This window comes from Pituophis catenifer, unplaced genomic scaffold (genome assembly GCF_029215685.1).
Source record: "Pituophis catenifer annectens isolate HBS135680 unplaced genomic scaffold, rPitCat1.0.hap2 SCAF_3, whole genome shotgun sequence".
In the NCBI taxonomy this organism is placed as follows: Eukaryota; Metazoa; Chordata; class Lepidosauria; order Squamata; family Colubridae; genus Pituophis; species Pituophis catenifer.
Window position 1 is genome coordinate 108,795,209 of NW_027256883.1, and position 12,204 is coordinate 108,807,412.

A 12,204-nucleotide genomic window follows, 5' to 3' on the forward strand; every position below is an offset into this window, starting at 1 on the left:
TCCGGGATGGAACACCAAGATCGTGAGCTACGTAAAAACGTTGTATGTACACTCATCCTAGTCGCAATCCCCGCCCCCCTCGATTACGGGGGCCGCGAAGGACCAAAATCGTTAAAACAACGTTAAGCGTCTCCCTGTTTTGATCTCGCAGTCTCTCTCTCTCTCTCGATTCCCCTGCGGAAGATAGCGGCAGCGATGGAGCTGGAAGACACCTCTGTCAATAATGTTGTCTGGGTCAGCTTTTTAAAAGACAGGAACTTAAAAGAACTTAATCGAATTTGCAGCCTTGTAGATTTCAAGTGGGTTCCCGGCTTTAAAATTTTTGTTCTGTTTTGTGCTCGAGCCAGCCTTGAACTGTGGAATCCTTGGTGCTCTCTGAGCTTGGTTGTTTGCTTGAAGGGCGTTTCATTATCCAACTAGTTAACATCGTCGGCGCATAATGATTCCCTGCAATTTTCTTGGCAAGATTTCAGAAGTGGTTTGCCATTGCTTTAGATGCTGTTGGAAGAAATGGCCACCTGGGTTCGGTTCCAAGTGGGGAGAAAGACACTTTCTTTCTGGAAACATGAAGACTGTTTGGAAGGATGGTTTAATGGTGAAGCAGAACCACCAAACAGTTGTGATTCTGGGTAACTGACCACATGGAGTGGAGCATGGGTGGGTTCTATTTACCTTTACTACCGGTTTGCATCGTGCACGCACATGCGCACTCGCTTCACTCATGTGCAGGTGCGCTCTTCTGCGCATGCGCAGATCTACTTTGATGACATCCGGGTCAGTGGGCAGAGCCTCCCACCGGTTTTACTACCGGTTATTGTGAACTGGTCCGAACTGGGGGCAACCCACCACTGGAGTGGAGAGAGAGAGAGATTTATACCCTCTCTTGGGCCTTGTCCTAGAGCAGTGGTTCCCAATGTGGGGCTCATGCCCCACGGGGGGCAATTTGATTTTTAATGGGGGCAATTGGAACCTTGTTTAAACCAAGTTAATGGCCTTTTAGGCTTCCTCCTGTGAGTAGGAGTTCACTTTTTGAATAGTAAGAATTATATATCACAGGAGGGGGGGCATCAGGATTTTCGAGATGCTTAAGTGAGGCATGGCCAAAAAAAGATTGGGAACCACTGCCCTTGAGCTTCCTGTTCCTGTGCAAAAATGTATCCTATTGGTTGTCAGACTCCCAGAGGGCTATGTGGCGGTCCAGGTAAACTTGTAGGCTGTCTGTGTCCCAGGCTTAGTTGAATCTTGTTGGGTGATGATGTAATGAAGAGGCTTGTGTTCTGAAAGGGTGTTGGGCAATTCCTGTTATGGCTTAATGGCTTTGTCTTGGTTTGGATCTTCTTGTTACAAGAAGAATCTTCTTGTTGTGTCCGACTCATTGTAACCCCATGGACAACGTTCCTCCAGGCCTTCCTGTCCTCTACCATTCCCAGAGTCCATTTAAGATCACGCCGATTGCTTCAGTGACTTCATCCAACCACCTCATTCTCTGTCGTCCCCTTCTTTTCCCCTCAATCATTCCCAGCATTAGGCTCTTCTCCAATGAGTCCTTCCTTCTCATTAGATGGCTAAAGTATTTGAGTTTCATCTTCAGGATCTGGCCTTCTAAAGAGCAGTCAGGGTTGATCTCCTCTAGGACTGACTGGTTTGATTGCCTTGCAGTCCAAGACGCCTTGCAAGAGTTCTCTAGTACCATAGTTCAAAGACCTCAATTCTTTGGTGCTCAGGGGAGGAAGCTTCTTTTAATTTCTGGAGCGTCTTTTAATTTCTTGGCTGTAGTCCCCATCTGCAGTGATCTTGGAGCCCAGGAAAATAAAATCTGTCACTAGCTCCATTTCTTCCCTATTTGCCAGGAATTGAGAGGGCCGGATGCCATGATCTTAGTTTTCTTAATGTTGAGTTTCAAGCCAACTTTTGCACTATCCTCCTTCACCCACATAAAGAGGCTCATTATTTCGTCTTCACTTTCTGCCATTAGAGTGATATCATCTGCATATCTGAGGTTGTTGATATTTCTCCCGGCAATCTTAATTCCAATTTGTGATTCATCTAGCCCCACCTTTCTCATGATATGAACTGCATATAAATTAAATAGGCAGGGCGACAGGATACAGCCTCGCCGAACTCCTTCCTCAATTTTGAACCAATCAGTGGTTCCGTGTCCAGTTCTCACTAATTGCTTCTTGACCCGCATATAGGTTTCTCAAGTGACAAATAAGATGGTCTGGTACTCCCATCTCTTTAAGAACTTGCCACAATTTGTTGTGATCCACACAATCAAAGGCTTTAGCATAGTCAATGTATCTTGGATTTGAGTGAGGGCTAATCCTATCACCCTGGAGCTGAAGGCCTTTTGTCTTGTAGATAAGATGGCCTAGTCTTCCTGGGGCTATTAACAAAGGTGGAGGCTGCTTTCCAAGAGCATGTTTCTCCTTTTCTCGTCCAGGGAAATATAATATTCTGCCTTTTTAATATTTCTTAAAATATTTCATTCTTCTAGGTGGGTGGTGGATGCTAACTTTCTTCAATACCTTTGTAACAATCCTACTTAGGAACTGTTAAAGTTAGTAGTGGTGCCCAAGTGCTGTGTTCTTAGTCCCAAATCAAACATTCTGGAAGCAGAAATGTGGCCTTTGAAATCTTGATGTTAGATTTAACTGCATCAGAAACATTGCTCACTTCAAAAGAGTATAGTGTGATGAATAGAGATATATATAAAAGGACTCATTGTCTTTTTATTGTGAGTGTGTCCTGTTCTCAGCTGTTGGAACATAAATTGGCTTGACAATATTAGACATGTAAGAAAGGCTAAGAAAAATAATGAAAATCAAGGAAACTCTAGGCAATGATTGGTTGGAAACAAAATGCACAGAAAAAGTTACTCAAGCCAAAACACATATAAATTAAAAAATCAGTTACAGCATTTGAGAGAAACACTTCAGAAGGCTAGATATCCCATAGGCTTAGAGGATCTAAATTGCTTCAGACTAAGAAAAAAAAATTACAACACTTCCTGAAAGATGAATAGAAATTCCATTCAAACAATTTTATAGTATAACTATCTCTCTGACAAATGGCAAGAACTGAATAATTGTCCAGAGATCTTTTGCAACATTATGGAAAACTTTGGTGATCAGCACAGGATCTATACTGGAGCCTTTGTGGGAATCTCCACTATTGTAGGGTTTGTTAAAAACACAATTGCTACTCAGTAGGTACATGACTACAGCACAAAATTGATAAATAATGTTTTAAATGCATGCAAAGAGTTTAAAATATTACATGTTTTAATCCCTAAAAGTTACAATTTCCTACTGCTGCTGTTTTAGCTTGTTTTAAACAAAAAGAAGTCAATTCCTATCTTCGTATCACAATCATATATTTATAATATTGTCCCCTATTTTTTTTCAAGTTACAAAAATACGGCTTTTATGAAACAACATTAATTTGTAAATAATGAATTTTATTACATCCTCCCATTGTAATCATAATATATCTTCCATCACTATGAGATAGATCAGGCTGAGATTTGACAATATCAAATTAATTTTGTGAGGATTTCAATCTGTTATATTACTACTTTAGCATGCTAGGAAAGTTGTCTTTTCTAGTTGTAAATACTAATGGACAATGAAAGAAGCAATGCAGTGTAGTGAGACTTGTTTGAGTCTGAAATATTTGACTGTGTTGGAGCAATAAGTCAACTAACAATACCTAACAAGATAGTTGACCAAACTGTATTTTTGAGGTAGTATTGATTTTTAGACCATTTTGATAACTAGCCATATTAATTATTATAAAGGGATTGTTCATTTAAAATATAAAACATGTTTGACTCCTGAAAATGAACAGTATATGATCAGCACTTTTGAGTTTTCATGTATTTGCTACATGTGCAGAATGTGTCATTGATTGCAGCTTACAATTTCCTAGAGTTGTCCTCTTTCATTTGCTTTTGAAAACAAGATTCTAGCCGTTATTTAAAAAGATAAATTCCAGTATGTGAACAATTTCTAGTAAAGTCTCAGGGGCCACTGCAAAAGCTGGATTGTTTTTGTTGTTGTTAGTTGCGAAGTCGTGTCCGACCCATTGCGACCCCATGGACAACGTTCCTCCAGGCATTCCTGTCCTCTACCATTCTCAGGAGTCCATTTAAACTCACGCCTACTGCTTCAGTGACTCCATCCAGCCACCTTGTTCTCACTTGTCCAGTTCTTCTTTTGCCCTCAATCTTTCCCAGCATTAGGCACTTCTCCAGTCAGTCCTTCCTTCTCATTAGGTGGCCAAAGTATTTGAGTTTCATCTTCAGGATCTGGCCTTCTAAAGAGCAGTCAGGATTGATCTCCTCTAGGACTGACCGGTTTGATTGCCTTGCAGTCCAAGACGCCTTGCAGGATTCTTCTCCAGCATCATAGTTCAAAGGCCTCAATTCTTTGGTGCTCAGTCTTCCTTATGGTCTAACTTTCACAGCCATACATTGCAACTGGGAAAACCATAGCCTTGACTATACGCACTTTTGTTGGCAGGGTGATGTCTCTGCTTTTTAGTTTGCTATCTAACTTTGCCATAGCTTTCCTCCCCAGGAGCAAGCGTCTTTTAATTTCTTGGCTGTAGTCCCCATCTGTGGTGATCTTGGAGCCCAGGAAAATAAAATCTGTCACTACCTCCACATCCAGCACAAGATGGATATTCTCCTTCAAAAATATGGAGCGCAGGTGTCTTCTGTGTATTTTTCTTTTTTATTATTATTATTATGAAAACCAAGCTTTGAAAGAAGCAAGCTTTATTATGTCTTTACATCTGTATCTTGATACAAGAAAATAGAAACAATTTTTAAATCTACATTTCTTTTTTTTAAGTGTTGAAATTAGTATATTTTGGAAAATCAGCCACAATTTCCCAAAAAGACTTCTTGGCATATCTACAGCATCTTCTTAGCAATAATGGTTAGCAATGTTATAAGTAGTTGAAAGTCCAATAACACGGGAAGAACATGGATCATTTCAGAACATCTTGCCAGAAGATAAATAACAATGAATTCTGGTAAGTTTTGAGATCCTTTAAGTGCTATAGCTGCATGGTGAATGGAAGCTCCATGCAACGTATCTTTTAAAGCTACATGTTTCAAATATTAATTTATTTTCTCTGACTTCAGTGAACCCAGATCCTAATCAATAATATTAACAGAACTGAATGAGGTGTACGAATATTCCATTGCATCAGCATTTTTCTTCATAGCATGTTCCGGATGAGTTCTGTGGGATATAAAGAAACAATAACTTGTTTATTTATTAATATGAAAAAATAAGCAAACTAGTGATTAAGAATGCAATTACATCTGATATGGACTGAAATGATCAGGCTTCCCTAATGTGGCACATTCTAACTAGGTTGAATTTCAATTTACACTCATGTTTTATGGAATTATAGGTTTGGGTTATGTTGGCTGAGATTTATGGAAAGTGAAATCCAACCCATTGGGCAGCACCAGTTCGAGTAAAGCCACAATACAAAATATTATAATTAAAACTAATTTTGTAGGGTTTGAAGACATACTTAAATTTTTGGATTTATTGTTGAAATAATTGTTTAAGGAAAAAATCATTGGGAACACAGAAGTTGTCAGACTCAAAGGTGCTTTTTCAAAAGGCAACTGGATTTTCTTTGTTTTTCATTGAAGATGTTTCACTCCTCATCCAAGAAGCTTCTTCAGTTCTGATTGAATGGTAGAGAAGAGATGAATTTATATGTTTTGCAGTCATCTGGTCATTGGCAGTCTCTCCGAGAGTCGTTGAGGCCACTTGGTCTCATGACCTCAAGCCCTTGAGCACCTTTGGGACAACCATGACCTAGATGTCTGAAAATCTCCATAGACAGAAATTGTCAGGGTATCGAGATATGTTTGTTTATGAATATGGGGGCATTTTCTTTTTATAAAAAATATACCTTGTCTAATTTGTGATAAATTAAATCAATAATTTGTTTTCCCATGGGATATGTAATATGTTTCCATATTGGGCAGTGAAATGGGCACGGAAGACAATTAGCAATGGAAACAATGCAAAATATCATTTGCTGAAATAGGCAGCTATGGAAATAAAATAAAATAAAATAGTCAAAGCCCATTTTAAAAGCTAATATTAATCTTTGAAGCATCTGATCAATGGAGAGTGTCATGGTGGTTTCAGGTAGGTCATGGATTTTTCAGATGCAGTGGAAAAGACATACTATAAAGCTAGTGGATTGCTAATCTATTGTGGGAACACTCTCAGTCAACTGAGGTTGAAACTGTTGAGTAGAAACTTGCACAACTAAGAGTTTTGATAGTCAAGAGTCATTCACAGACCTTGACTAAGTATCAAGTTCTAGAATAATCCAACAACCCTGCAGCTTCTAGAAAGGATAAGCCATTAGGCTAAAGCAGTGATGGTGAACCTTTTAGGGACTGAGTGCCCAAACTGCAACCCAAAACCCACTTATTTATCGCAAAGTGCCAACACAGCAAACCTTAGTTTTACTACCAGTGGTGGGATTCAAATAATTTAACAGGTTCTTCCTAATGACCTGGTGGGCGTGGCTAGGGGTGGTCATGTGACTGAGTGGGCATGGCCAACTCTACGTCACTCATGTGGATGATGCCTGCATGAGACAAGCAGGGTTGGGGATCCAGGGGTCTCTGGTGGGTGGGGCTGGAGAGGGGTGGGAGGAAAGAAAGATCCAACCAGTTTTTGTGTGTGTGTGTGTGTGTGAGTGAGAGAGAGAGAGAGAGAGAGAGAGAGAGAGAGAGAGAGAGAGAGAGAGCACACCGCCGCCAGCCCTGATATAACTCTCCAAGATTGGGTTGAATCTCTCTCTCTCTCTCTCACACACACACACACACACACACACAGGTTAGATTGGATCTCTCTCTCCCTCCCTCCCTGCTTTAGGCAGGCTTAGAAAGTCTGCCAGGCCCAGCATGCTGCAGATGCTCCTCGCTCACCCCCTTTGCCTGGCTTCCCTCCTCTGTGGTCTCCTCAGTGCTCGTTCACATTCAGTCTAGCTTGACGCAGGTGGCAACGCGCCCTTTGCAAACCTGCTGTCGGTGAAGCTGGGTGCTGGTGAGGGCTGACTTTTTGCCTAGCTTTGTCCGGCTGTTGGGGGGGAAATGGATGGGGGCCTGGGGAGGAAGCCTGCATCAAGCTAGACTGGAAAAGCTGGTTGCGAGAGGAAGAGAAACCGGATGAGCCAGACCCAGACCCTTCCCAAATCCCTGAGTCCCAGAAGCAGCAACCTTGCACTCTTCCCCTCTCTCTTCCTCTCTCTGCTAGCCCCCTTCTTCACACGGGATCACCCAGCAGCAGGAACGGAGAAGGAAGAAGGGGCGGTGTTCCTGCATGCTGCTGTTTCTGTGTGCTAACACTGCTTTTCCCTTCTTCACACAGAATCACCCAGCAGTGGGAACGGAGAGGGAGAATGGGTTCACACTCAATTAAGGAGCAGATTCAAATTCTGTAGCAACAAACCCATTTTCCTTGACCAGCACCTTACTTCTCTTGGATTTCTGAGTTCTTGGATTTTTGACTGTTTTGATTTCAGGCTAACATAGCTCATATTTGTGTCAACTTCTCTCATGCTTATGAATTCTTATAGGTGATTCAGAGCAGTTTACCTCATAGTTTCTCATCTACTTCCTGGCTTAGACATTTTGACTGTGGCTCAACTTCCTCACCTCATTGTTTGCAAGTTCATAGCTGTGGACTATCTTGCATAGGATCAGGCTCATAGCCAAATAGCATATCTAATTGCCAGGGGAAGGTTGGGACAGGAGTCAGCCTTGAACCCACTCCTTCTGCTCCCCATCCAAAGGTCAATTGTGTCCCAGATATTTGTGAAATGTTCTGACAGAGAATGGAGAAGAACAATAAAGGCCTTCCTTGGAAATCAACATGACAAAATAAAGCATTTTTTATCTTACCTTAGGAGACTGAGTCAAATGCTGAATTGGAATATGTACCAGGTACCCCCAACTCACTAAAAGGCAACAGATAAATAGTTATCATTGTACAATTCATGTCACTTAGGAAAATAGAGCTGAAGGCCTCAAGGCACACTTTACAATTAGGGTTTTGAAAATCTCAGAATTAATTTAATATGTGATGTTCCTAGTGCTTGAAATTGCTTTTTGAAATGTGGAGCGAAGAAAAAAAAAAACTCATCCTGTAATTTGCTTCTATTCTCAGTAGTGCAACATCTTTTGTACTGAGCTTCCAGAAACAACATTTTAGACAAAAACAAGAACAAGTTTTCTGACACCTTAAAAACTAACACATTCATATCATGTAACATTTGCCTAATCAAAATCCACAGAAAAGTTAGTAGTTGACACAAAACTGTTCAAGTGCAACTCCTACAAATCTGGTCATCCAGAGCATTGATTGTTGGCTTAGCTTGTGAATAGATGTTTGCATTAATTTGGGCAGTGAGGTGATTAGCTAGAGTAGGGGCCCACAACCCTGGGTTGAGGCTCACTACCGGGTGGCAACCCATTGGGAACCAGGCTGTTGAAGTGGTGGGTGAGCTTGCAAAGCTTCATTTGCGCATGCTTCATTAGCTTGCACACACAAAACCATTCCTCCTGCCACCAAAGCAACCGCCAGTCCACAAAACCAAAAAGGTTGAGGACCTGCTACACATAAGACAGCCACTCACACAGCAAGACATCTCCTTATCCACCTCTCACCCATCTATTACCACAGATACCCCCAGAAAGTCCCCCTCTATCCCCTATCTTTTGCAGGCATGCCATTTTATTGACTTAGTGTTTCATATATTTAACGAAGTAGAATAAAATCTATAAAATCATATGCAATGATAAATGAATTAGTGTTCATATTTGCATTATTTTGTAGCTTCATTTAAGAAATTTGATGTACTGTAATTTCATATTGCAGTCAGTACCTGGTATGACTTAGCAGTTTCTTTTTCTCTTCTGATGGAGTCATAGTTCCCATTGGATGGTGAAAAAAGATAAAAAGATAGATTATTCCAATGGATTACAATATTACAATTAAATTATTAATGTAAGCATTAGTTAAAAATAGCAGCAAGGGTGTAAATATTAGTGTATTTATATCATGTATTTTCTTCTTCAAGTTCAGGGAACTTTTCTGTTATTCCTCTAATAAGTCTTATTTCTCTCTGCTAGGTAACACATAATTTTTCAGAAGGGCAATTTTCCAGAAGATTTTATTAATTGTGTCAATTGCTCCTCTCCTAACTAACCAATCTGTGTTAGGGAGGAATAAGATAGACTTTCAGATTGACCCATATCAATAAACTGAACATGGTAGAGGCATCATAGTTGGTTTAAACTTAGCCACTCCCATTGACTGGAGGGTCAGTTTAATGTAGGTAGGTAAATGCGGGTCCAGCTGGATGATCACTGAAGGGCCCTCTTTAAGAAAAGAAATGTGCTTGTTTGAGGGAAGCCAGTTGAAAGGAGAGAATTCCTTTGAAGTAGAAACATTCAGAGGGGCCCCTTAGTTGTCAGAGATAAGAGACATTTGGTGATATACAGAATGAAGGTTAAAGAGATCAAGTATGACCACATGTAATATTAACAAGAGATAATTTGAATCTATGCTTCTGTAATTGGCAAAAAGAATTATGACTGTTGGCAAAGAATAAAATGAAACAGTAATTGGGAAGTGTCAATTAAAAATGACAAATGTATATGATCACATAAACTGCTGAGTTAACAGAATCCTTTGTCTAGAAGGGTATAAAAACCATTGTACCTAATTTCTGTCTTTGTTCAACGCTTCATGTACAGAGCTTTGAACCTATTGCACAATATACATAGTCTCTGATTAACCCTGAAAGTTGTGTTGGTCTTATTAAATCCACAACATTTATGGCACCCCAAATGGGACTAAGAAACAAAGAACTTTTGTTCTACCAGACAGCCTGCCTCAGCGGGAATCGACGCCTCCCCAAGGAAAATACACTGGCCGGCCATTAGGACTCCTTTGAAGTCCACAGAGATTCAGTGAGGAGGTGCCGTAGACCCACTGGCGAAAACAGGCCAGTCAAGAATCCTTGAAGGTTAATCAGACACAGAGACTCAACATAAATACATAAAAAAAGAAAGAAAGAAAAAGGAAAAGAAAACAGGTAAGTATAAATCAGAGAGTTAAAGTCTCTCTGTTTAGAGGTACCCACCCTTTAAAGGGTGGAAGAGTGGGGCTCATCACCCCCTTAGGAGACCAGGTGGCGTCCTGAAGTCTCTGGAATTAAGTATTTAAGTATTGGAATTAAGGAACTAAGTATTCTGTGTAATCTTATGTGTGGTAAGAGAAAAGAACTAATTGCAGTGTTATAAACTGACATTCTTAAACAGCCAGAGAACTCTGAAAGAACTAAGAATAAAGAAGAAATTGTTTACTGTTCTTCCCACCCGGGGTTTAGCAGGCAGTAAAAAGGTAAAGCCTGTCTAAATGGGAAGACACAGATAATTTGACTTGATCAATTTGGTGTGATTTCTGTTAATATATATATATATATATCTTGGCAGTTGCATATATATATATGCAACTGCCAAGATCAAAATTTAATCCCCACAGGCTTCCAACTGAAATTCCACTCCAACTCTGCAGCCACCAAACGCATTCTGAAAAGAACAGAACTAGCCCTAATCAGAAATGAACTCCACAGAAAAAGATTCCTCCTAGACCGAATCAACAAGGATCTCCTCACACTTCACCTCAAACTCAGCAACAAGATCCACCCCGCACTTTGGGACAAATCCAAACAACTTGCTGTCTGAAGAGCCGAAACACAGACCACCCTCAAGACAGACACACACACCAACAAACTCCAAAGACTACCAGAATGCCAGAAACAATCCCCTCCACCCTCACAGCCACACATGAAACAAACAGTGCATAACATCTCAGATAGGATCCTCACCAAAGCCGAAACCAATGTCCTTTCCAAAGGATTCAACTTTGCAGTCGCTCCCAAAAGCATCCCCACTGAAACCATTATATGCGGAGTTGAAACCAGCCTGACCAAAATCAACCCCGACAACGCAAACAGAATCAGACTCGAAATCACCAACATCCTCTGCACCAGCAAGCCACCCAAAAGTAACTTACCCAAGGAGGAACAGACAGCACTACTTAACCTGAAAGAAGACACCAGCATAATAATCCTACCAGCAGACAAGGGCAATGCCACGGTGGTTATGAACACATCTGACTACCAAACCAAATTAACCAACCTACTCCAAGACTCCATATACAAACCCCTAAACACAGACCCCACCACCTACCTGGAAAAAAACACCAGATCCAAAATAAAAGCCTCCCCCATCAGCGAAGAGATTCAGCAAAGAATCATTCCCAGAGAGAAATCATCCAGATGCCCTAAGCTTTATGGCCTCCCCAAGATACACAAAGAAGGAACCCCACTTAGACCCATAGTCAGCTCCATAGGCTCACCTCTACAAAACCTAGCCAAATTTCTCGCCAAACAACTACAGCCCTATGCAGAATCCATCACCTCATACGTAAAAAACTCATTCCAGTTCATAGACATCATAAAGCAACAAAACTTACACCCAGTGACCTACTCGTGAGCTTCGATGTCATATCCCTCTTCACCCAAGTACCAATCAAAGAAGCCTTGACAGTTATCCAAAACAAATATAACCCCCCCAAGCACATCTTAGATCTGACCAACCACTGCCTATCCAACACATACTTCATCTATAATGGACAGAAATACAAACAAACAGAAGGAGCACCCATGGGATCACCCCTCTCACCTGTCATTGCCAACCTCTATATGGAATACTTTGAAACCCAAGCTCTAGAAAAATCTGATCACAAACCCAAACTCTGGCTCAGATATGTGGACGACACCTTCATAATCTGGCCACATGGGAAAGAAAAACTGGACAACTTCCTCACACACCTCAACAGCCTACACCCCAAAATACAGTTCACCATGGAAACAGAAGCGAACAACCAACTTCCCTTCCTGGATGTCTTAGTCTACAGAAAATCCAATGGCTCCCTAGGACACACTATCTACCAGAAGAAAACACACACAAACCGCTATCTGCACGCACTCTTACACCACCACCCTGCCCAGATCAACTCTGTAGCCAAGACACTCATTTCCAGAACAAAACGCTTAGCTGACGAACAACACCTAAAAACC

General features: G+C 41.0%; 1 protein-coding gene across 1 annotated transcript in view; it reads right to left on the reverse strand.

The window, feature by feature from the left end:
* Positions 1 to 4,863: 4,863 nt before the first annotated feature.
* The window catches only part of LOC139313766 (P-selectin-like), a 43,403-nt gene continuing 36,062 nt past the window's right edge, over positions 4,864 to 12,204 (reverse strand). Inside the window, 3 exon segments of the mRNA XM_070939212.1 lie at positions 4,864 to 5,252; positions 7,955 to 8,010; positions 8,938 to 8,968. Of these exon segments, the coding sequence (XP_070795313.1) occupies positions 7,956 to 8,010; positions 8,938 to 8,968 (86 nt within the window). The 3' untranslated portion in view covers positions 4,864 to 5,252; position 7,955.